Source organism: Lolium perenne, chromosome 3 (assembly GCF_019359855.2).
Source record: "Lolium perenne isolate Kyuss_39 chromosome 3, Kyuss_2.0, whole genome shotgun sequence".
NCBI lineage: Eukaryota > Viridiplantae > Streptophyta > Magnoliopsida > Poales > Poaceae > Lolium > Lolium perenne.
In genome coordinates, this window is record NC_067246.2 from 196,992,009 (window position 1) to 197,015,619 (window position 23,611).

Genomic DNA, 23,611 nt, shown 5'->3' on the forward strand with positions numbered 1-23,611 from the left:
CTTCAATCGTGAGAATACCTAGCTTGTGAAGATGCCATGAAACGATTAGCATTGACCTTCCATCATCATCATCTTATTCTAATCCCCACTGGCACGGCAAGCCAACGACTGCACATGGGTGCTACCCTAATTAATCGGCTAATCACGACCCCAAATACCCAATGATTTGTGAAACTTGCCGTGTTCAAAAAAAGCAAAACAATAGGAAGGCTTGTTGCGCACAAAAGACAGAAAGAGAAAAGAAAAAGGGACGAAAAAGCAAAAAATACAAAAGATGGAGACCTTGCTAAGCACTCCAGCAAGGTGCAAGCCCGGCCCTTGGCCCAGCCCAGCCCAGCCCTGGGAAGGCTCTAGAAACAGCCCCACGGGCCCTTAAGAGGCCATTTACCCGCACGCTCAATCCAATCCACCAAATACCGTCGATCTCTCTCCCTCGTGCTCGCTCCCCAAGTCTTCGCCGAGTCGTCCCCTCCGACCTCGCCGCAGACGCCATGGCCGCCGCCGCCTCGGATCTGGAGAGCAAGGCCAAGGCCGCCTTCGTCGACGACGACTTCGAGCTCGCCGTCGACCTCTACTCCCAGGCCATCGACGTCGGCCCCGCCACCGCCGACCTCTACGCCGACCGCGCCCAGGCCCACATCAAGCTCGGAAGTTACACTGGTACCTGCCTCCCCCTCTCCCGCACTCTCCTTCGGCTCGATTCGCTTGCTTACGTGAAGATTTGTCTCGAGGGCGTGGATGAAATCGAGATGTTTGTGTGTTGTTCTGGGCGTAGTAGATGCGTTTGATTCGGATGCTGCTTGTTGCGTTTTCCGCGCGGAGATGCGACTGTAGATTAGGGTTATTTTGAAGGTCAAGCGCGCTTAAATAAAGCCCTAGCAAGCTTTGTTTTCGCATCTAGTAAGAAAAAAACTTTCTTTTCGTTCCGATCGCTTACGCCATTCGTGTTGCGTGTCCAAGTAGTGTTCGGGCGACCCAAAGAGTTTCTTCTCCTGTAGGGGTCACACAGATTTGGGCGAAATATGTTCAGTTCGTAAAGGGTTTGACTTTCCCGGAGTGTGTAGGCTTGGGAAGATATGGAGGTAGAGTAGCTTTGCAGCGTGCTTAGTATAGTCATTGCACGACTTGTTCAGATGCTATGGTTAGTGCTTGCTTTCCTGCTCACCGCGTAGTGATTTTTGTTGAACTTGGTGCGAACCTGTAAACAAACAATGTGGGGTTATATGAGTGGGTTGCTTGATCTCTGGTTTTTGAGAGGGCTGTTGATGCTTCCTATTTCTACAGTACAGCCTTTTTAGTCTAGCCTTGAAAAGGAGTGAGATTTAATGTGGTGGCATGGAATGTTACATTAATCTCTTAAAACTAGTGTACTATTGAATCAGTACGAAGGAAAAAAAAAAAAAGACTCTGGCTAGGAGTGTGTTAATCTTGCTATCTGTATTTCTGTCTTGTGATTAAGTGTTTACTTTGTGTTGCTATCATGTGATTGCTTTGATGACACTGGCTAATATTTTTAAGTTGTGACTCGTAGCCATGTTCTATACTTGTTAGAATATTCTTAGCGCCCAATTCATGTGGTGGCATGGAATGTTACATTAATCTCTTAAAACTAGTGTATTATTGTGAATCAGTAGGAAGGAAAGAATGAAGATTCTGGCTAGGAGTGTGTGCTATCACTATTTCTATCTTCTGATTAACTATTTGGTTGTCTGCACGTTTTGTTTTCTCCAGTTTGGTGCATTCTGAACTGCTTGCCCGTGAAAAACTGTTGCAGCTACAGCTTATATTTATGTGTTTGACAGAACAATTTGGTAGCAAAAATTCCCCTATGCAGTCTGTATGTGGGCACTAAATCCCACTGTCTATGGTTATATGTTCGGATACTTGCTAATTTGAGAATTATTAGTAATATGATTCCTTTATCAGGGAGGTCTGGAGATCCATGTTCCTGACTATGTAGCCTTTTATCCTCGAAATATTACAATATTATATTTTTTCAATAATAACATCAAGCAGCTGTTCCACTCTATCTAATGAAGAAAAAAAAGTTATGTGGCATATCTGTAAATTCAACTTCAAGCGGTACTTTGTTTTGCTGTCATGTGATTGCTTTCATGACGCGGGCTAATATTTTTAAGTTGTGACTCATAACCATGTTCTATACTTGTTAGAATATTCTTAGCGCCCAATTCATGTTTGTCTGTGACATGTACTTGTTTCCTCTGTTACATATTGATGAAACCTTTATCTGGGTGTGTCAACCATGAACCTTGTCACGTGGCTTATTTATTTGCTCATTACCTCTAGAATGGTTTGAAATGTTAGTGCCGCACTTTGCATATAACATCATCATTTCAGTTTCTGAGTACCAGTTGTAACTCATTTGTGAACTTTAGCCCTAGATTCTTATGCCCGCTCAATTAACCAATCAGTATGCCTGCAAATATAGTTTGTTAGTTTCTAGGGACTATCCTCAATATTTTTTACTATCCCCTCATGATCATTACTCGTGAATAGGTCATCGAGGCTAATTCCTTCATTTCTGTGCCATTGGCTAAAATCACCCACGTTTGTGGACGGATGTGGTAGCTATATCGTGTTTTTTTTTACTTGTTTACTGATAGTAATTGCATTTTCGTTATAAAGCAAAACTGTGCACTGAGCGCATATTAATTTGTCTTGCAGAGGCTGTAGCTGATGCCAACAAAGCAATTGAACTTGATCCTTCGATGCACAAAGCGTACCTTCGCAAAGGGTTAGTGATGCATTTATTTGCTTCATTTGTTAAATATTTTTCTAATGGCACACTGCCACATATTGCATATTCATTTTTATGTGATAAGAAAATCTTGGTTGCAGCTCGGCATGCATCAAGCTGGAGGAATACCAAACTGCAAAGGCTGCTCTTGAGGTGGGTTCTTCCTATGCATCTGGTGACTCAAGGTTTACTCGTCTGATGAAAGAATGTGATGATCGCATTGCTGGTGAGTGAAACCTTTTTGGGTCAGTGATTGCGTGATGGACATAGTGATATTGTTTAGTTTCGGCATGCAACTATGAGAATATATGATCTTTATGTTTGCACATGTTTTGACTTGTTATCTTCTGTTTCTCATAATAGCATTGTGTACTGATAATTAACAAGTGCATATTGATTATCCAATGTTTCAGAACATGCTAGAATTTCTGAAGCCGCATATGATATTTTCTGTTGCTCTCTCTTATTCACACTTGTAGTACTTGGGTTATTGGTTATTAACTTGTTACTATCTGTTCAGAGGAGGCTAGCCAGGTGCCAGTAAAGAGTGCTGCTGCTGTTGCTGTGGCTCCAGCCACAACTTCTGGGGCTACAACTGTGGCTACTGCTGCTGAAGACAAGGAGGATGGTGCAAGTATGGAGAATGCACAGCCAACTGTAGAAGTGCCAAGCAAGCCCAAATACAGGTAATCAGTGCATAGTTCCTTCAATAATGCTCACTTCTCCCAGGGCACATTCATTTCTATGCACTAACTTTTTGAATTTTTGGAGACATCTAGTTACATCAACTAAAAGCTGCTCTTACCTCATATCCATATTAATTGTCTCTAATATGGATGTTTCTAGACATATTTTAGTTCTAGATACGTCCATGCTAGCGACAAGTAATATGTTATCAGAGGGAGTACATCCTTTCCGAAATGTAAGCCTTTCTAGAAAGTTTAGCTTTCTAAAAAGGCTTACATTTCGGAGCGGAGGTAATACCTTTGGTTACAACATTATTTACCACCTTATTTATAGGCTCACAAGTGTACATAATTCAAGGAAGAAATATTAGTGTATTTATCTGAAAGAAAGATTAATGTTTATATGCCCTGAAAAGCGGATTGATGCTAACATTTTCTGGTAATGGACTTTATGCTGCAGGCATGACTACTACAATAGTACTTCAGAAGTGGTACTGACAATTTTTGCCAAGGGTGTTCCTGCTGACAGTGTGGTTGTTGATTTCGGTGAACAGATGGTGTGTTTCTGTCACATATTCTTCCAAATTAGTTGTTATTTCACTGTTGACTAATCGAGCTGCACTTTCTAGCTGAGTGTCTCAATTGAACTTCCTGGTGAGGAGCCATACCATTTTCAGCCTCGTCTGTTTTCAAAGGTACAATATTGTCGTTCGACTTGCACATTGCTATTTCTCTTCCTATTTTCAACAGTACATGTTGTATTGCTATTTCTCTTCAATGCTTTGTCTGCTAAGAGCTCAATGCAGTAAAAATATGGGATCTGCTTCCATGTATTCAATACAGGGCCTCAAAAAGCATATTCTCACATTTGCTAGTGAATAGTCCATAAATATGTTATTATTTTGGGAACATGTTATAAACAATTTGTAAATACATGATTCTGGACTTCATTATGCGAATTTCGGGATGATCTGTGCTTTCTTGTTGGTCAATTACACCCGGGGATCCAGAGTTTATGCTTGTTATTACTTATATAATAATATAATTTACTAACTGTATTTCTATCTATGACAAAATTTACATCATTGATTTGTTTGTTTGTTGACAATCAGATCATCCCAGAGAAGTGCAAATACATGGTATTGTCTACAAAGGTCGAAATACGCCTTGCAAAAGCTGAGCCGATAACTTGGACATCATTGGATTATAAGGGTAAACCAAAGGCTCCTCAGAAGATAAATGCACCAGGTAATTTCTTGAATACGGGTAAATTTGTTAGCTTGTTTGGTTGGAAAAGTTTGCTGTGATTGAACCCCTTTGTTGACTACATGATGTTGTTTTGATGTGTAGATACTAAAGCCTTCTACCAACTTTTTTTTTTCTTACCCTAGATGCAATTAAATTACGGAGTATTTTTAATCTGATGATCGTTAGCAGTGCCAACTTTGCTGAAATCCAAATTCTGAGCCATGATCTGCTGCCAACATAAAAGATGTGTTCCTGACATGTCATTAATAAAATATATGATGGTTCCTGCAATGTGTGTGGATGATACTTTCGGTTCGCACTGAGGGCAACAGATGTATAAGAAAACAAAATAAAAAATAGATGATGCTGACTCCTGTTTGTACATAAACCTCCATACCATGCTTACTTTTTTCAGTCAGGCTGTTTTTTAGTGTTCCAAGTTTGCATTATGAAACATTCATATCTTACATGTTTTGCAGCTGAATCAGCCCAGAGGCCATCTTATCCATCATCAAAATCCAAAAAGGACTGGGATAAGTTGGAGGCTGAAGTGAAAAAACAGGTTTGCGTGTGGGCAATTAATATCAGCTTTCTCTACTGTTATTGAAGTTTCTCATTATTTTGAGTTTGTAACAGGAGAAGGATGAAAAACTTGATGGTGATGCTGCATTGAACAAGTTTTTCCGTGAGATCTACAGTGATGCAGATGAAGACATGCGCAGGGCAATGATGAAGTCTTTTGTATGTGATCTCCATCCTTGTTATTTCCCTTCTGTCAATTGACCTCTGCTTGTATGGCTGGCAGAGTGTTCTCATGCTTAGATCATACTACTTACATACTGTCTGTGAACAACGTGTCTGCTGTTGTAGGTGGAGTCCAATGGTACGGTTCTCTCAACCAACTGGAAAGATGTCGGGAAAAAGCCTGTGGAAGGGAGCCCTCCTGATGGAATGGAGCTGAAGAAGTGGGAGTATTGATGAATTCAGATCATCCATGTTGTAAATCCTGGTTGCGAGTCATGACTTGGCTGCGGACTTACAGATCAATTTCGGTCGGATTACGTATGTCAGCTCATCATCGCGTTTCCGTATTGTTAAGCTGTTTGCGTGACATGTTAGCTTCTAAGTACCTATTCCTAGTTTTGCAAGCTACAGCTGGGCATCTGTGGTAGGAAGTGCAAAACGTAACTTGTATGGTGGAACTATCATCTGTGAAATGGTGCTCTTTTTTGTCTGAAGTAATGCTTCTTATTTAGCCCTCACAGTCTGTTCTGATTTCGTACATGATCCGGTTGATCGCATTTGAATTTTTATATGTGATTGATTGTCTGAGAAATTGGCTAGTCAAGGGTTTCCCTGCTGGCAAAAAGAAATGATGAAGAGTTGTGACTAGTGGGTTGCCCGTATGATCTTCAGAGTGTACTATCTGCTTTGCCATTGTGAGCGGCATTTGTACCTGTAGAAAGTTAAAATCTGGTTAGTTCTTGTTGCCTCCGTGTGTTCGTTGTAGTGAGAGACGAACCACAGTTACATGGATACAAGATCAGAATACCACTAGCAAGCAGACAGAAGAAAAGAAATCTTCAATTGCTGTTGAGAGGGACCATGACAAAATCATACACACGCACACCCAAAATGCCTATACTGCTTGCTTTGTGACCCCTCCCTCGCAAATAGGTGAGCAAAAACGGCAAAAAGTTGTCAATTCTATATAAGTTATAGCTACACTTATCTCTCCAGCTAAAGCGAGAGACGTCGTCCCAGGACGTCGTCTTCCTCGAAAACCTGATCCAGGTCGCCGTCCACGGGCGCCAAGAACTCGTCCAGGTCCAGTCCTGCCGGCCAGAACTCGCTATCGTCATCCGCCGCTGCGTCGTCGGCGCTACAGTCCACAGCCATCGCCGACGTCTCGTTGCTTTCGTCCTCGCACTTCACCGCCGCCCCGTGGGCGTTGCCGCCGTCTTTGGTTTGGCTGTTGGGCGACGTCGTCGGGTGGTCCTCCGCCGGGGTGGACTTGTGGCGGGTGGTGCCGGCGAGCGCGTTGATCTGCGTCGGCACGGGGTGGCAGTGCTCGGCCATGTACGTGATGACGAGCACGCCGGGCTTGGCCGGGCTGCGCTCCACCAGCTTCCGGGCCATGCATCCCTTCATGCTGCTGCACTTGTAGTACCCCCTGATGATCAGAATGAGAGCAAAATTCAGTACACATACACCTTTTCTTTTGGGAATCTAGAGGGCTTTATTTCAAGGCTCTAACTTCCTTCTTAGCAAAATGATGTTATTAATAAAATGATGTTATTGAATCTCAGTTGCAACCCATGTTAAACTCACCATTAGCACGGTAACGAAGCAAATTTAACGGTTTAAAGCCATTTTTGTTAGTTGCGAACTCACTTGGAACTGATTTTTTTTTGTTGTATCCTCACTTGTAACAGAAAAAGTCTCAATTGCAACCTGACTTGCAGCTCAATACGAATCCGATGTTGTAGGAGTCTACTACTAAGCACGAGCATCATTCTCACTCTACTAAATTAAAACTTGCAATTGCGTTATTTCAAACAACGGCATACATATACACCTGAGTGACCTGTACCCTGTACTATGACTAGTACGGAGTACTCGAGTACAGGAATCATGTTGTACTGCAAAAGTACACGTGAAGTGTAATGACCTGATTAGCTCGGTCAAAGACTTGGTCATGCATGTTAGTCTAGAGGCTTTATTATAGTGGTGTTGACTTTGCAATTATACCAAAGTGTTTGAAATCCGTGATCACGGTGCGATTTCTTGATGATCGGCTCGTACAAGTAGCAGTACGTGTCAATATATGACCCAAGGTAAGTATGCACGAGTAGACAGCGAGATTGTCCGAAAAGAGAGCAGCTAGTTAGTGACGCGACTGACGACGACTTGCAACGCGTGGAAATGGTAAGTTTAGGTCGAGACTCGAGAGGGAGGTTTGCTAATTAAATTAAGGTAGTAATTAATTACCGGGGATAAGGCGATCCTTTGATGGGCTTTTGGCCGTACTTGCGCCACGCCCAGAGGTCGGAGGAGACGCCCCCGTCGGCCACCGGCACCTCGCACACCACCTTCTTCAGCTGGCTCTTCTTGCTGCGCGCCGTGCGACCTCCGATCAGTACAGTACTCCATACAAAATCGCGCGCGAAGCAGAAATGATCAAAATCAACTTACCTTCGTTTGGGCCGCGGGGTGGTGGTGCGCATGCCGGGCTTCCGCCCAGGCGGCAGGCGCGGCCGAGAGCCGGACGTGGACGCCGCGGAGGGGAACGAGATCATCACCTCGTGGCGGTCGTCCGCTGCCGTAGCCCATGGCTGCGAGGACGGCGCGGCGGACATCAGGAAGGGCTTGCGATCCAAGTCCAGGTACTCCAGGTCGTACAGCGACGCGTCCTTGGCCGCCACCGGTCCTCGCACCATCTCGCGCGGCTCCCGTTTGATCGTCGCTGGCGCCTCGGAAGGAGGAGGAGGAGGGCCGGCACGGTCGACTTCGGGGTGGGAGGAGGGGACTAAGGTGCCGCAGCTCCTCACGACGGCCTGCAGGTCCCAGTCGTTGAGGTGCTCCATGCGCCGCGGCTGCACGGCGCACATGAACGACGACCGCGGCGTTGAGCTCGATGGAGCGCTTGGTTTGACCAAGTGAGGGGAGGAGGAGGACGCGTGCAGCTGAGCTCGCTCCGGATGGGGTTGACTTTTGGAAGTGGCAGGCCGGTCCGGCAACCCTAATATATACGCACGCGTAGGGACGTCGTCGATCTGTACATAGACGCGTATACTTGGAGGATTGATTAATTTAGGAGAGAGTGGCACGGGGACGGCCTCGATCGCTAGCGATGACTCGATCCCACAAAGTCAAAGCCGAAGCCAAGTGGTGGGCACGGCTTGCAGCAGCTAGCTAGGGGATAAGAAGAAGAAAGAAGATGATCGCGTCCGGATTTGAACTCACCGGCTAGACGCAATTTAACTCTACTGCATTGTTCTATACACTTGTCAAAGGGGTGTTGTCTTGCTATTGTTTTCCTTGACTTTGCTCCAAATGTCAAAAGGGAGAGAGAGTGCATGCATTGAGGAAAAGGCTCGAATCTTGATTGGGATCGAACTCTCTCGCGTCACTAAAGCTGGAGCTATAGCAAAGCCGCAGGGAGAATTAAACTTTGGAGGCGCTTGACTCTTTATGCCAATCCTATATAATTGGCTGCGCCTTGACCAGCCACTTGGGATCGTCAGGCGTCGGTTATAATTCTCCATCTGACCTTGCGCAAATGTCAAAGGGCGTATCAAGGGAGGGAGACAAGGAGAGTGCGTGAGCCGTGGCATAAAATCTCGCCCATATGCGTCAGATCTCTGGAACAGGGCCGCCGCCAATGGGCGCGGCGATAAGTGGCAAAGCGACGGTGGTGGAGTGCGGGGGCCTTTTGGCCACGAAAGGGACGCCAGAGGGATCGTCTTCGTGGTATGTCTCTAGCTAGCTAAGCTCCGTCGCGCCCGCATGGGTGCCGCTGTCGCCGCCGCGCTCGGCTCCGTCTTGTCTAGCTAGCTAGTGCGCGCACGCCCGGCCGGGGGACCCCGGCGTGCGTATTGCCCGCACGCGCGCCGGAGCACCCCTCCGTGCCGTTAGCTTCTCCGGTGATCGGCCGATGCCGACGCGCAGATTTTGCGCGTGCCGCGCGCGAGTGACGATCGAGAGCGATGGATAATTTGCAGCAGGATATGTGGATAAGCAAGTGTTGGCTGTGTTGAATGACAGGTACGGTTCGGTCTGTCCACGTTATCCGTCGACCGTCGGTGGCTGGATGGCCGATCGCCACTACCGCGCGCGGCTGTTAGTTAGTGTTAGGTCTGGGTGTGCAGTCGTCGTGCTTCCCGTTGAGGCCGCCCGAGTGACACGTGAACGCGTGTTCGGTCCGGTTGCCGGTTGCGATCACCCATCTGCCTGGCCATCACGGTTCAAGTGCTACTACATCCCACCTATCTGCTAGAAAGGGTCACGCAGCTGTCATCACCATCAGCTCCACACCTCTCTCCCGCGTCGCTTCCCAAGCAAACCCTAACAAACTCGCCATGGCCACCTCCTTCCTCTTGCTCCGTCGCCGTAGGGTCCTGCCTAGGCTAAGTCTAGTTGGCATCGGTGTCGACGGGGTCACCTCTTGCCCCCCAGACCGAAGGAAATGGCCCGGGGTTTGCCCTAAGGCACGGGAGTGGCGCGGCCGCCGCGCGTCACGTCGTAGTGGACTCTCCGGGCAGATCAATGGTGAACGACGCGACCCTTATGACTGCCGCGCGGGTTGGAGGCGAGGCGGTTAGCCAGTGAGAGCCGACGATGGAGGTGCCCTCAGGCGTCGTTACCTAGTTGAAGGTATCGTTGTTGTGATCTTCCGCCTCATGCCAAGATGGTTCGGGGGAAACACTAGATCTAGGTCTCACGGATTGGACGATGGCGACACTTTCGGTGCCGCTCTCCCTCTTGGGAGCATCGTTGGGGCGTCATTTTGGAAAACTTGATGCTTGGAGAGGTCTGCCGGTGGAACGATGTTTCATCTACTGTGTCGATGGCCACAGGTCTCGGCGGCGTGGTGCAGCAGGATCTCAACATTGAACGCATGCATGATGATGGATGCAAACATGGCAGTGGCACTATTCAGGGGTGGAGCCAGAGGAACAATGTCCCTAATGCATGTTCAACCTTGCAGCTTTTGATCAATATAATTAGGCCTCCCTGAATGCTGTCTTAATAAGATCACAAGTACTACTAAAAGAATATTGGATGTAGATGTGATGTAGCCTAGGAAAGCAGTCTACATATTTAAAATCTCAAGGCCCATTTTGGTGGCACCTTGGTAGCGGTGGGAGACAAAATTTAGTTTCACATTGCTAATTGGAAAAGAGTGGGAGCATATTATATGCTATTCCAACTCCACCGATCGATTGAGTGAGAAGAGAAGGAGTTCACGCGCACTCCTCCTTTTTTGCCGTCCGCCTCGCCACACATCGCATGTGTGTCATGCGAATCGAGTTAGAGTTAGAAACCTGTTTTGTGGAAGAATAAATTTTTGCTTGGTGCATCAACTCAGTTGGTACCTGTCGGCGTGCGTCTTCCAACTCATGGCGGTTCGGTCGACGGCTCCCCTCCCAGGCTATACCAGGGGACAAGAGGCAGAAGAGATCCAAGAATTATCCACTCCCTTCTCTATCTAACGTCTAGTTCCTTTTGTTATGATGCGCTCTAGGTTCCCCACCCCGACGATTGAGTGCATAGTCGTCCGTGGGAGCAGGTCTCCGAAACCCTATCCGTCGAGCACCCCGACGATTGAGTGCATGGCCGTCCGGGAGAGCAGGTCTCCGAAACCCCGTCTGTCGAGAACCTGCGCCGACAGACGGGCGATAACGTTTTTGGAGAGCGTCTCGGCGCGACTGCTTGCTGATGTTCAAATTCTTCCTCGCTGGCTTCCTGCTTCATCAGCGAATCCGGTGACTCCTACAACACCATGGTCGATAGCAACAATAGTCATGGTGATGCTACTGCTGGAGCAACTTCACGGTTGCGATGTAAGTACTGATCCTCTCTTACCTTGCACTTGTACTTGTTCCATATTCATGCTAGATATGCTAAATCTGGTGTGTATGGTTAAATATGCTAGTGCATCTGGTGTGTGGTTCAAATCCCAGGTATGTCTTATAAAGGCGGAACATTCACGTCGACAATGAGACACCAGTAGTGACTTCATCAATTTTGAAGACCCTTCATTTCAGTTCTTGGACTCACTCTTTCGAAGATCCTCATAGGGGTAGAGTGTGCATGCGTTCATGGGGATGAGTGTATGTACGTGTTTGTGAGTGTTTGCATTTGTACCATGTTTCGCAAAAAATTATTTACCCATGAATTTTCTGCGTTTTCTTAATTATTTACACATGAATTAAGTTTCAATCGTCGGCCAAACTGCATGGTTAACATGGAGCGGTATAAAATCTCTTTTATAAAAGTTGGCACACATCAGGATTATCGCAAGAATGTTTGTTTTTTCCCCTTTATGTGCACACCGGAGTCTGGAACTGACTTGCTAAAGGCGGTATCTAGCGGATGCGCAATGTGTCACGACGAGAAGAATCATTACTCAAAGTGGGCTGGATCGATCGTAGAGTAGCCGGCGACGCTGACGGCTCTCCCTGTCTGTCACCAAGGGAAGCGGTCCATCCAATTTTACGTTGCGAACTTGCGTTTCGCCTAGATGCAGCATGCGGCTTCTTCCTAGAGTACACATTTTTTTACGATGGAATATCGAATCGACGAACTAAGTTCCGTGGCTGAACCTTCGAGAGCGTTGCTGGGAGAAGCGTTTGCCCGATCAGGCGAGCCAAGGGGCCTTCGTTGACCTGTCGGCCTGCCCGCGGCGACGCGTTTAGTTGCACGGAGGGCGCATATATGAGCGGAGCAGAGGTAGCTTTTCCAAGGAATCTCTGCACGTCTTGGCCGTCAGCACTAGACGCCCAGATAGTAAAGTAAGGAATAGAATAGCTACTTAAGCATAAAAGCCTACTTAAGCATAACTAGGATAGTGCAGCTTCGACACAATCCATACTTAGTGGTGCAGAGAAGGTCTGAGGCTCGAGAGGGCCCGACCGGCTCGTAGGTTGAACAAGCGAGCACCCATCTTTCAACCAAGCATTTGAAACTTACTCCCTCTGTTTCGTACTAATTATCACAGGTTTATATGTTTCTATACATAAAATATGTTTAGATACATACACAAAGTTATGCACCTCCGCATAATATAATGATCATGTCATCTCCCATGGCATATTATAGCTATAAAAGACAATAAAAGCGACAAAAGTGTGCACCGATAGAATACGGCTACACTAATAATGCCAGGCATACCATTTAGATGACGTGCTAAATCCACTTTTTATTCTTTGCAATATTAATAAGAAAATTAAGTCGCAACTCGCAAACATTATTCCAAAGCCTCAGTCCGTAGCATCCCGGGATAACAAGACAATAAGAAAAACATGTTACACTCACAAAAACTATATGTAAACAATTGAAGGCGAGAGAAGCATTGACAATATAAGCATATAACTAGGCTCACTCATATTTTACAACTTCTATGGTTACTGGCTAGCAAATACAAAGTTAGAGCAAGCCCTATCTATCATTAACTTTGAGTCAGGTGATTTGCTTACGATTAGACTCCCGGGTCGCTTGAGGCGACTACGGAGACGCCCCAGCCGCCATAGAGTTTGGGAACCAACTAAGACATGTTGTAGTAGTCCTAGTCTGTATAGAGTTCCACAATCATACGATGTAATCTCTCCCATGTCTCCCCGATCTCTCCCTGTATCTGTCTACTATATATACATGGCAATAGAGAGCTCGGAATCTATCCGAGTAGATTGAAACTACCTGATCATATTGTGTTCTTATATGGTATCAGGCCGGCTCTTCCGCCGGTAATCCATCGCAAGCTTCGACGTCGCCGCTGCTGGTTTCTTCTCCAGCCGCCATGGCGTCCTCCTCACAACCGCCGATCAACCTCGGCCTTCCTCCGCGAGAGCTTCTCACCAGAGAGAATTATCCGATCTGGCGCTCCCAGGTCCTGCCCGCGATCCGCGGTGCGCAACTTGTCGGCCTCCTTGATGGCAGCGATGCTGCTCCGCCGACAGAAGTGGAGATCGTTCCCGCCGACAAAACCTCAGGCACTGCTGCCAAGATGGGGCCAAACCCTGACTACGCCTCTTGGCTGTCTCACGATCAAATCGTACTGTCATATCTTCTGCAGTCGTTGTCTCGCGAGATTCTGCTGCACGTTCACAGGATTGAACACACCGCCGGCGTCTGGCGCGCTCTCCAGGAGATGTTCGCCGCCCAGAACGAAGCCAAAATCAACAATCTGCTCGTTGCCCTTGCCAACACAAAAAAATTGCAGATGACGACCTCGGAGTTCCTCTCCAAGATGCAAGGATTTGCTGATGATCTCATTGCCGCTGGCCATCCTCTCACCGATCGCCAGCTCACCTCGTATATTCTCGCCGGACTTGGCGCTGACTACAATGCCTTGGTGGCCGCTCTCGGCGTTGCAACGACGCCGATCACCCTGAGCCTCCTCTTCTCTCATCTGCATGCATATGATCAACGGCAACTGATGCTCAATGGTCCCTCTCCGCCGGAGTTCGAGACTTCTGCCAATGCCGCAACTCGCCAATGGCGCCCACGTTCTGGCAACACCAACTCCGCCAGAAACCGCGGTGACCGCGGTGATCGCGGCGATCGTGCCGACCGTGGTGACCGTGGGGAACATCGTGACTTCCGCCTTGATGACCGTTCCTTCTATCAGGGTCGTGGGGGCGGTCGTGGACCTTCTGGAGGCGGGCGAGGCCGTGGCCGCGGGCGCCGCCGCACGACACCGTGGGTGGGTGTTACCTGCCAGATATGTAATAAAGAAGGCCATCCCACAAAAGACTGCTGGTCCCACTATTCTGAAGATGATGACTATGGTGACAAAGAAATCCACGCTGCTTATGGGGTCGACACAAATTTGTATCAAGATTCGGGTGCCACTCATCACATTACAAGCGAGCTCAACAATTTGACCTTCAGGGACACATACAAGGGATCCGACAGGGTCAACACCGCCAATGTGCAAGGTATGAATATTTCCCATATTGGTCATTCAATAGTTCGTAACCCTACTCAAAATTTCCATCTTCGCAATGTTTTGCATGTTCCTCACGCTTCTAAAAATTTGCTCTCCGTTCATCGGTTCACATATGATAATGGTGTCTTTATCGAATTTCACCCCTTCTTCTTTCTCATCAAGGATCATGTCACCCGGAGAATCATCCAAAGAGGACGGTGTGTTGGCGGCCTCTACCCTCTTATTTCATCCTTGGCGTCTTCTGGATCTCTGAAGCATGCCTTTGTCGCCGCCAAGCTTGACCAGTCCCAGTGGCATAGTCGTCTAGGTCATCCCTCTTTAGTTATTGTTAGACAAATAATAAGTAAGCATAAGCTTCCATGTGTTAGAGATACCAGCATTGTGTCAGTTTGTGATTCTTGTCAGCAAGGCAAGAGTCATCAACTTCCCTACCCTTTTTCTACTAGTGTGTCTACTGCTCCTCTTCAGTTAGTTTTTTCTGATGTTTGGGGGCCTGCCCCAACCTCTGTTGGACGACATGATTATTATGTGAGTTTTATCGATGATTATAGCAAGTTTACTTGGATCTATTTGCTTAAACACAAGTCTGATGTCTTCGACGCCTTTGTTAGTTTCCAAAAACTTGTTGAACGCCAATTTGACACAAAAATTCTTGCAGTCCAGTCTGATTGGGGGGGGGGGGGGGGGTTGAATACATTAAGCTCAATTCCCTTTTTCAGACTCAGGGTATTTCTCATCATGTTTCTTGTCCACATGCTCATCAGCAAAACGGTTCTGCAGAAAGAAAACACCGCCACATTGTTGAAGTAGGTCTCTCTCTCCTTGCTCATGCTGGTATGCCTCTAAAATTTTGGGATGAAGCTTTTCTCACAGCCACATATCTAATCAATATGCTCCCTAGTCGAGTTATTAATAATGACACCCCTGTCCATCGCCTGCTTGGTAGACATCCTGATTATTCATCTCTTCGTGTCTTTGGTTGTGCATGTTGGCCAACTCTTCGGCCCTACAACAAGTGCAAGCTTGCGTTTCGTTCCAAACAGTGTGTCTTTCTAGGCTACAACCCTCGACATAAAGGAGTTAAATGTCTCGAAGTGTCCACTGGACGAGTCTATATTTCTCGTGATGTCGTTTTTGATGAGGCAGTTTTTCCTTTCAAATCCCTACATCCTAATGCTGGTGCTCTTCTTCGAAAACAAATTCTTCTCCTTGATCCTTCACTTTGCAATTTTGAGCAGGGGGACGACACTGTTAGTGATTCTATTATGGAAAATACTCATGCTACTAACCCATCTACAAGTGTTGTTCCTTATGATCTACAGGGTGCAGCTCGTCGAGACGTAGCAGCAGGCGAAAATTCCGGTCAAAACAGTGCTCCGAGCAGCTCATTCCAGCAATCAGGAGAAAATAACAGCAGCACAGACTCCCATGAGGATTTTCCGACAGATTCTGCTCCGGGATCCTCCCAGGTGCCCTCGGGATCCTCCTCTGACGCCTCGGGATCGCTTTCTGCCCCGCCAGGATCTGCGTCAGTGTCAGGCGGGCAGAGTGCGCCTCGTGCACATGGGCGGGCCGCGGCGTCGTCTCCGTCTGGATCTTCTGCGGGTAGCTTCCCGCATGCAACACACAGCCCGGACTCAACAGCACGCAGCGCAGCCACAGCGGATCTAGGCGCCTCGCGGTCCGCGCCTGTCTCACCAGGGCCAGCTCCACCGGATCCTGCTAGCGAATCTGCTGGCCACACTGGATCTGCTGCTCCCTCTTCACGTGTAGCCCAGCCTGTGCCCTCTCAGCGTCCAACTACACGTGCGTCCAAAGGAATTGTCAAGCCTCGTGAGTGCAAAGATGGAACAGTCCGTTGGCTTTTTACAGCTGCAATTGATGAACCAACCAATTTACAGACTGCTCTTGCTGATCCAAATTGGAAAGAAGCAATGGATGAGGAATATGATGCTCTCATACGCAATAGGACGTGGAGGTTCGTACCTCCACGTGAAGGTAAAAATGTCATTGACTGTCGATGGGTGTATAAGGTTAAGCTCAAATCAGATGGTTCGATTGACAGGTATAAGGCTCGCCTTGTTGCTAAAGGTTTTAAACAGCGGTATGGAATTGATTATGAAGATACTTTCAGTCCTGTTGTCAAAATTGCAACTGTTCGTCTAGTTTTGTCTTTAGTTGTTTCCAGAGGATGGAGCTTGCGACAGCTGGATGTCAAGAATGCGTTTCTTCATGGTGTTCTGGAAGAGGAAGTATATAAGAAACAACCTCCTGGGTATGAGAACAGCAGCACACCACACTTTCTGTGCAAACTAGATAAGGCGCTCTATGGACTAAAACAGGCACCTCGAGCATGGTACTCTCGGTTGAGTTCTAAACTACTTGCTCTTGGTTTCTTTGCTTCCAGATCTGATGCTTCTCTGTTTATCTATCGTAAGTCCAATATCTCCATCTTTATGCTTATCTATGTGGATGATATTATAGTTGCTAGTTCTTCTCAAGCTGCAACTGACGCTCTGCTGAGAGATTTAAGTCAAGAGTTTGCTTTGAAAGATCTTGGTGATTTGAGTTTCTTTCTGGGAGTCGAAGTACAGAAAGTTGACAATGGTATTGTTCTCAGTCAGTCCAAGTATGCTCGTGATATTTTGGCACGGGTTGGTATGTTAAATTGCACCGGTATGCCCACACCATTGTCTTCCTCTGAGAAGATTACTGCTCACGAAGGAGATCCGTTGGGTCCAGATGATAGTACCAAATATCGGAGTTTAGTGGGAGCCTTACATTATCTTACCCTCACGCGTCCAGATATTTCTTATGCAGTTAACAAAGTCTGTCAGTATTTACATGCTCCTTATACTATTCACTATAGTGCTGCTAAGAGGATCTTGAGATATGTCAAGCATACTATGACAGTTGGGTTAACATTTGTCAAGTCTGCATCTACACTTGTTAGTGCTTTTTCCGATGCCGACTGGGCGGGTTGTGTTGATGACCGTCGATCTACTGGAGGATTTGCTGTGTTTTTTGGACCAAATCTGATCTCATGGAGTGCTAAGAAGCAAGCTACAGTGTCCAGGTCGAGTACTGAAGCAGAGTATAAGTCTGTGGCTAATGCAACGGCTGAGATGATGTGGGTTCAGTCTTTGCTTGCTGAGTTGGGTGTTAGACAGCAACAGATGCCTTGTTTATGGTGTGATAATTTGGGAGCTACGTACTTGTCAGCTAATCATGTTTTTCATGCGAGGGCCAAGCACATTGAGATTGATTTTCATTTCGTTCGAGAACGAGTGTTGAGGAAGCAGCTGGAGATTCAGTTTATTCCTTCTAAAGATCAAGTCGTGGATAGGTTTACTAAACCATTGCCTTATCGAGCTTTTGAAGATTTCAAGCATAATCTCAACTTGTCGAAATAGTGATTAAGGGAGGGTATTAGAGATAGAGTTTGGGAACCGACTAGGACATGTTGTAGTAGTCCTAGTCTGTATAGAGTTCCACAATCATACGATGTAATGTCTCCCCTGTCTCCCCGATCTCTCCCTGTATCTGTCTACTATATATACATGGCAATAGAGAGCTCGGAATCTATCCGAGTAGATTGAAACTACCTGATCATATTGTGTTCTTATAAGCATAACCCAGCACCGCCCCAGCCAGCTCGCCGCCACCGGAGGAGGCCGTTCGTCGGTGGACGGCGGCGGCGAGGCGTGGTCCGCATCCTTTTTGATTTTTTCTTCTTAGCCCTAGAGTCCTTTTCCTCCGCCATGCAGGAACCCGATCTGGCGCAGTGATTGAGGGACGTTGCAGTTGCCGTCGGGAGGCCAGATTTCTGGCGCAGTCCTGGCAAACCTCCCGCAGCTACTAGTCGTGCTTTCCCATGTGGATCTCCCCGCCCACTGCCTCACGATCTGGGCGTTGCCCGTCTCCCGAAGTGGCAGATCGCCGGCATTCCGATCCGATTGAACGCTTCGGGGATTCGTCCGCATCTTGTGTGAGTCCAACAATCAGGCAGGCGTGCATGCTTGGCTGGATGTATGCCGCTTCAACTGGTTCACGCACATGCACGCGGGTGCCAAGGCTGAGGACATGTATGCAGAGAAGATCAAGCCTAGAGAAGATCAAGCCTGCAACTTTGCAAGTGCATCTCGCCTAGCAATTGCGAATTTCAGAATTTCATGTGGCTGGCGCGAGTGAGGATTTGATGTAACAGTTCTAGGGTCTCTCTTGGGCGAAGATGAAGACTTACCCGAGGTTTGCTCTTCTCGATCTGGCAGGAGTGTTGAGTTTCGAAGATGCCACCGGCGAATGTGTTGCGGTCAGAAAACCACCGACGAGCAGCGACGGGCAACACAGTAGAGCCGGGAGGCTCCCAGGACTGCGGCTGGCCCTGGTCCCTCCGAGCGACGGCCCGCAAAGACTCGGCACGCACGTCCGATGCTGGTGCAAGGGCGTGCCACCTGACCTATACTTGGTCAGGAAGGTGATGGATATGCCTCGCTTAGTTTCCTGCATGGCATACACGTAAACATTAAATACGAGCCTCGATCGGCTCTCAGGTTGTCCTGTGAATCGGCTCAAAGAGCCGATCCACCCATGATCCGTACGAGGTGTACGAATATATGGTGGTCCTGCTTGATCAAAATAAAGCTAAAACGACCTACTACGATTTAGGGTTTTCACCACATAATCGGAACATCCTACTCGTGATTGAGCCTGGCGGCCACGCACGGTGATCGTAAACCGACCCTAGACAAGGCCTAAAAACCAACACGAGGTTGATCCCCGGAACATCCTGTCTAGGGCTAGCAAACTACACCCTACGCGCCACTGGATCCTTCAACCCGTTTGTAAGGCCTAACTATGGGGATATTAAACTAATCCTTGAAGAACAAGGAGCAATCATAACGGATCGGATCTACTAAATAATGATCAAGCGGGGTGCCACCCTTACACCTAAGATAGGCGTAAGGGCGGCTAGACGTATAAGGGTTGCATGACGACGACATATGATACGAGGAACAATGCTAACCCTAACACGTCTAAGATAACTACGTTGCTCGCCATCAAAAAGGCTTCAGTACGAGCAACGCATGAACAGCGGATAAACGTATACTGCCTAGATCGCAAGATGCGATCTAGGCAGCATGATGCTTACCCGGAAGAAACCCTCGAGACAAGGGAGTTGGCGATGCGCCTAGATTGGTTTGTGGTGAACGTGATTGTTGTTTATTTCATAAACCCTAGATACATATTTATAGTCCGTAGACTTTCTAACGTGGGAATAATCCCAACCGGGCACGAGCCAAACTCTATCTAATCGACACATATCCTACTATATTACAGATACACGGGCAAACTAGCCCAAACTTTGCATATAAGGCCGATTCATGTATTCCTTCCATGTATATTCTTCAAGCCCATCTTTAATCGCGGCCCACCTATGATCCGGTCAAATTCTGGTGATAACACATGCCCCCCTGGTTTTGGAAATGACAATTCCAAAATCATTTTGCTTTTCCTTCGTCGGGTCATGTCGTGGCAGAGCAGAACCGTCGCAGTATCCTTCATCACGATGCCTTGCCTCTTCCACTTCCGCGTGTCCTGGCAATTTTTTTTTTCGTTGGGCACCACTTCCTCGGAAACTGCCGTGGTATTGAATTTCCACTATATCCCCTTTTATTTAACCGCTCCAAACAGTTTGCTTCTTCATCCCCTTCGCATTAGCACTCCAAAAGCCCTCCTGCGCCACCATGTCTTCTCCCTCCTCTGCCTCATCGGGTCTTTCCACCCAATCCTCCTCCTCCCGCGAGCCGACGCCGGAGTGGAACCCGGAGGAGGCCCATGCGGCCAACATTCGCCGCGCTATCGAAGCCGGGGAGGAATCCAGTCACGATTTCTCCGTCTGGTCTGAGGACGACAAGTCCTCGACCGACGGGGAAAGTGACCTCCGCTTCCTCGCCGACGGGGAAACGGAGGAGGAGAGCGATGACGATCGCTTCTCCTGTGATGACTTCACCTCCCCCGAGGAGGAGGAGGAGGAGAAGGAGGAGGAGGACGACACCTCCTCTGACGAACCGCCGGCCAAGCGCTTCTGCCCCTGGCCGGGGAACCTCAGCGACTTCGACAGCGATGACGACGACGCTGACGAGGAGGACGAGGACAACGAGGGCCCGGCCGGCGGCCGCTGCAGCAGCGACGACGAGCCCGCCGGGAGTAGCGCCGACATCGGCGACGACGGCGACGACGAGGGCAGCGACGGCCCGTAGATAGGACCCTTAGCATAGGATCAGCAGTAGTAGATGGGGCAATGTACCCCCTAGTATTTCCTTTTGAGAGCCATCAACTCTTTATGTAAGAAATCCTATTTATCAATGAAGAATTTCCCCCAGTTTGATTTTGCCGATTTCCTTTAAGCTAACTTAGCCGATTCCCCCTCATACTGACTTTGCTGATTGTTCACTTAGCCAATGCTCAATGAGCCGAGAGCAACGCATCGGTTCTTCACAATCTATCCTTCAACTCTTCAACTGATGACTTTGAGATCTGGTGGATAATGTGGAAGACCCTTGCCTTCAAGAGAGCCCTTAAATTCCTCCCACCAGCTCCAGTGATCCTCTTCTGCACGAACTCCCATTTTTGAAGAAGGTTGCGACGAAGGACCAGCCGATGACACCCCAATCGGCTTCTAAAACAGAGCATCCACCAGGCCAGCTGCCCCCCGAGCCTCAGTCAAGGCGAGAATAGCGGTGAGGATGCACAGATCAGACAAAGGGCTTTGAACTCAGGTAATTCTGAGACATCCACCATGCCGAGCCAGCCAAACTTGCCCCCATCGATCGCCTCTTCTTCCGTCGAAAGCCGATATTGTAGATGAAACACCAACGACTTAATGAGCAAAAGGCTGCCTTGCATGCCAAAACTGACGCTTCTGACAGTACTGCTGAACTGGCGTAAATGGTTGGAAGTCCTCAAAGAGAAAGTTCGGGCACGAAAATCGGCTCATTGCAGCTGAGGAAGCTCCCATTGTTCACTCCCTCAAGGAAGCAGAAGGCCTTGAAGCTGATCTGAAGACCGACTTGGTGAAAATCCGCGTCTTGAACACGCAGCGGGTAGATCCTGTGTAATTGTACTAGAGTCGATGGCTGTGCATCGGCTTTGTTTCTTAGCTCTAAAGTCGATGTCCGTGCATCGGCTGTATACCATGAGAATTTTTTTTACTGGCCGATTTTTCTATCGGCCCCCAATATTTCACTGCACATGTATCGCACATGTTCATCTGATTAGGTGCCCCCCGAGCCGAATGTCAGGAGTAGCTACGGATATCGGCTCTGTAGTTAGCCAAGGCACTGTATTTGAACGTCGGCTCCGTTAGGACTAATGTTGACTCTCATCAGCCGACGTAAAACCGCTGCCCATTAGATTGACGTTGAACACAGGCAGAATGTATGGTGAGGATAATTTTGGCCGATTGCTGGAATCGGCCTCCACGTTGACTGAATTTCTCAATGAAGGTTTTGCAATGTTCCTCCATAGATCTTTGGGGCCGATCCCAAGGATCGGCCTCGCCACGTTTGTCCATAGGTTTGTTCTTGCTATACGGTCAGGCCGGTGGATAATACCAGCCTAACCCCGTCCTTCGTCACGTCGATGCGCTCGCAGTCGTCCAAATTGATGCCTGAGAGTGGCTCTTGGCCTGTTGTCTCCCAAGCGTTCATGCCAGCCGTTGAAATCTCGGCTGAGTCATCTGCATGGACGACCTCTACTTCATCTCCATCCTTTGTATTACGCATTGGTGCATCGTGGATGGAATGCAACAGTTGGCGTGGATCCAATCTCTTCCTAGCAGGACAGCATAGGTGCTCTTGCTATCGACAATAAAGAACGTCGTAGGGATGGTTTTCCTTCCTACGGTCAGATCCACATTCAGAACACCTTGTGCGTCAGACGCTTGGCCGTTGAAATCGCTCAATGTCACGTTGGTCTTGATCAGATCCGAGCTAGAGCGTCCCAACCGACGTAGCATGGAGTATGGCATAATGTTGACTGCCGCTCCGGTGTCCACCAGCATCTTGTTGACAGGCTGCCCATCGATATAGCCTCGCAAGTACAGGGCCTTCAGATGTCTGTAGCTTCTTTCTCGTGGCTTCTCAAAAATAACTGGCCGTGGGCCGCAATCAAGTTGTGCCACAGGTGCTTCGTCTAATCCTGGAGCACTAAACTCCGTCGGAAGGATGAACACCATGTTTGTGTCAGCCGATGTTTCATCATCGGCTTTATTTTGTTTGGGGCGCCACTCTTTCCTTTGTGGCCGACCTTCTTCGTCCAGGGTTCGCTGAATTTTAGCGGCCAGATCAGGCCGCGCCTTCCTCAACGTGTGCAGGTATAACCTTTCGGCTTCCTCCAAACCACGTAGTCGCTGAACCCTACGCTTTTGGGAACGGCTGAGTCCATCAGGGCACCACCTTGGCCGGTGGTACTTATCTTCTTCTTCTTCATCATCGTCTTCCAAATCCTCGAGATCTTCCACCCGAGAGGACTCAGCGTGCTTGTTCCGAGGCGGGAGAGGCCCTAGACGTTTGAACACGGACACGTTAGCTGCATCCTTCTTCTTCTGTCTACATTCTGGGCAGTTGCCGATTGTAGGCAATCGGCTCATTCCTGAATCCCAGCAGTGTCTGAAGAAGGGACAGTTCCAGTGCCTATCTTCGTCGTCTTGCTCCCTTGACTTTTCCTTGGCATGGCGCTCATATCTCTCCCCGTCGTGATCATGCCGACGATGTCTCCTGGCGTCCCCAGCCAGACGATCTCTTTCACCATCGTCGTTGGGTCGTCGGTGTTGGTCATATTGACTCACATAATTGTTGAGGAGGTGATCAGAGAGAGGTCGCTGATATCTCACATTCCTCACTTCTCCCTCTGTGATGTAGCGCTTGCCATCGTGACGGAGCCGATCGCGTGGAACGGCTTCCTCTGTGTCCTTGCTACGAGAGCAGCTGCCCTCGTCTCCGTCCTTACCAGAGTGGTGTCCAGGTCCTACCATGTTGATGTTGAACGAGAATCCTGGCTGGCACCCTCCAGGGTAAGTGCACTCCACCATGTTAACGGCGGGGAAGGGGTGTGTGTCGACTTTCATGGCGTACTGGCTGAAAATTAGACGCCCTTGTTCTATCGTCATTTGGACTTGCTGCCGCCACACCCTGCAGTCGTTGGTGGCATGGGTGAACGTGTTATGCCACTTTCAGTATGGCT

At 48.2% G+C, this 23,611-nt stretch overlaps 3 protein-coding genes across 4 annotated transcripts; 2 read left to right on the plus strand and 1 right to left on the minus strand.

Annotated features, from left to right (window-relative positions):
• Positions 1-395: 395 nt before the first annotated feature.
• Positions 396-5,930, plus strand: LOC127343012 (protein SGT1 homolog). Of its 2 annotated transcripts, XM_051369090.2 has the most exons (10): positions 397-660; positions 2,686-2,755; positions 2,860-2,984; positions 3,279-3,444; positions 3,905-4,001; positions 4,074-4,139; positions 4,557-4,692; positions 5,172-5,254; positions 5,329-5,433; positions 5,563-5,930. In XM_051369090.2, exons 1-10 carry the CDS (start codon positions 492-494, stop codon positions 5,668-5,670), a joined length of 1,125 nt encoding a protein of 374 aa, XP_051225050.1. In that variant the 5' UTR covers positions 397-491; the 3' UTR covers positions 5,671-5,930. The 2 variants fall into 2 exon arrangements, with proteins under 2 accessions (XP_071684383.1, XP_051225050.1); XM_071828282.1 differs by lacking the exon at positions 5,563-5,930 and having other exon boundaries at positions 396-660; positions 5,172-5,250; positions 5,324-5,393.
• Positions 5,931-6,256: 326 nt separating this feature from the next.
• LOC127343013 (WRKY transcription factor 22) lies at positions 6,257-8,810 on the minus strand. The gene is made up of 3 exons (XM_051369091.2): positions 7,888-8,810; positions 7,684-7,806; positions 6,257-6,865 (listed from the first exon to the last, which is right to left on the minus strand). The coding sequence occupies exons 1-3, from the start codon at positions 8,301-8,303 to the stop codon at positions 6,433-6,435; spliced, it is 972 nt and encodes a 323-aa protein (XP_051225051.1). The 5' UTR covers positions 8,304-8,810; the 3' UTR covers positions 6,257-6,432.
• Positions 8,811-13,213: 4,403 nt separating this feature from the next.
• LOC139838078 (uncharacterized) lies at positions 13,214-17,778 on the plus strand. Its single transcript, XM_071827431.1, has 3 exons — positions 13,214-14,354; positions 15,422-16,994; positions 17,235-17,778. The coding sequence occupies exons 1-3, from the start codon at positions 13,214-13,216 to the stop codon at positions 17,776-17,778; spliced, it is 3,258 nt and encodes a 1,085-aa protein (XP_071683532.1).
• Positions 17,779-23,611: the final 5,833 nt, after the last annotated feature.

What these genes read in the sequence shown, in the direction of transcription:
- LOC127343012 (XM_051369090.2), top strand. Translation starts at nt 492, where the DNA reads ATGGCCGCCGCCGCCTCGGATCTGGAGAGCAAGGCCAAGGCCGCCTTC. An exon ending in AAAGCGTACCTTCGCAAAGG is followed by an intron (nt 2,756 to 2,859) that starts GTTAGTGATGCA and finishes TCTTGGTTGCAG; the next exon opens with CTCGGCATGCATCAAGCTGG. An exon ending in AGGCTGAAGTGAAAAAACAG is followed by an intron (nt 5,255 to 5,328) that starts GTTTGCGTGTGG and finishes AGTTTGTAACAG; the next exon opens with GAGAAGGATGAAAAACTTGA.
- LOC127343013 (XM_051369091.2), bottom strand. Translation starts at nt 8,303, where the DNA reads ATGTGCGCCGTGCAGCCGCGGCGCATGGAGCACCTCAACGACTGGGAC. An exon ending in ACCCCGCGGCCCAAACGAAG is followed by an intron (nt 7,807 to 7,887) that starts GTAAGTTGATTT and finishes CACGGCGCGCAG; the next exon opens with CAAGAAGAGCCAGCTGAAGA. An exon ending in AAAGGATCGCCTTATCCCCG is followed by an intron (nt 6,866 to 7,683) that starts GTAATTAATTAC and finishes TCTGATCATCAG; the next exon opens with GGGGTACTACAAGTGCAGCA.
- LOC139838078 (XM_071827431.1), top strand. Translation starts at nt 13,214, where the DNA reads ATGGCGTCCTCCTCACAACCGCCGATCAACCTCGGCCTTCCTCCGCGA. An exon ending in CAACACCGCCAATGTGCAAG is followed by an intron (nt 14,355 to 15,421) that starts GTATGAATATTT and finishes GTGTCTTTCTAG; the next exon opens with GCTACAACCCTCGACATAAA. An exon ending in ATTGTTCTCAGTCAGTCCAA is followed by an intron (nt 16,995 to 17,234) that starts GTATGCTCGTGA and finishes TATTCACTATAG; the next exon opens with TGCTGCTAAGAGGATCTTGA.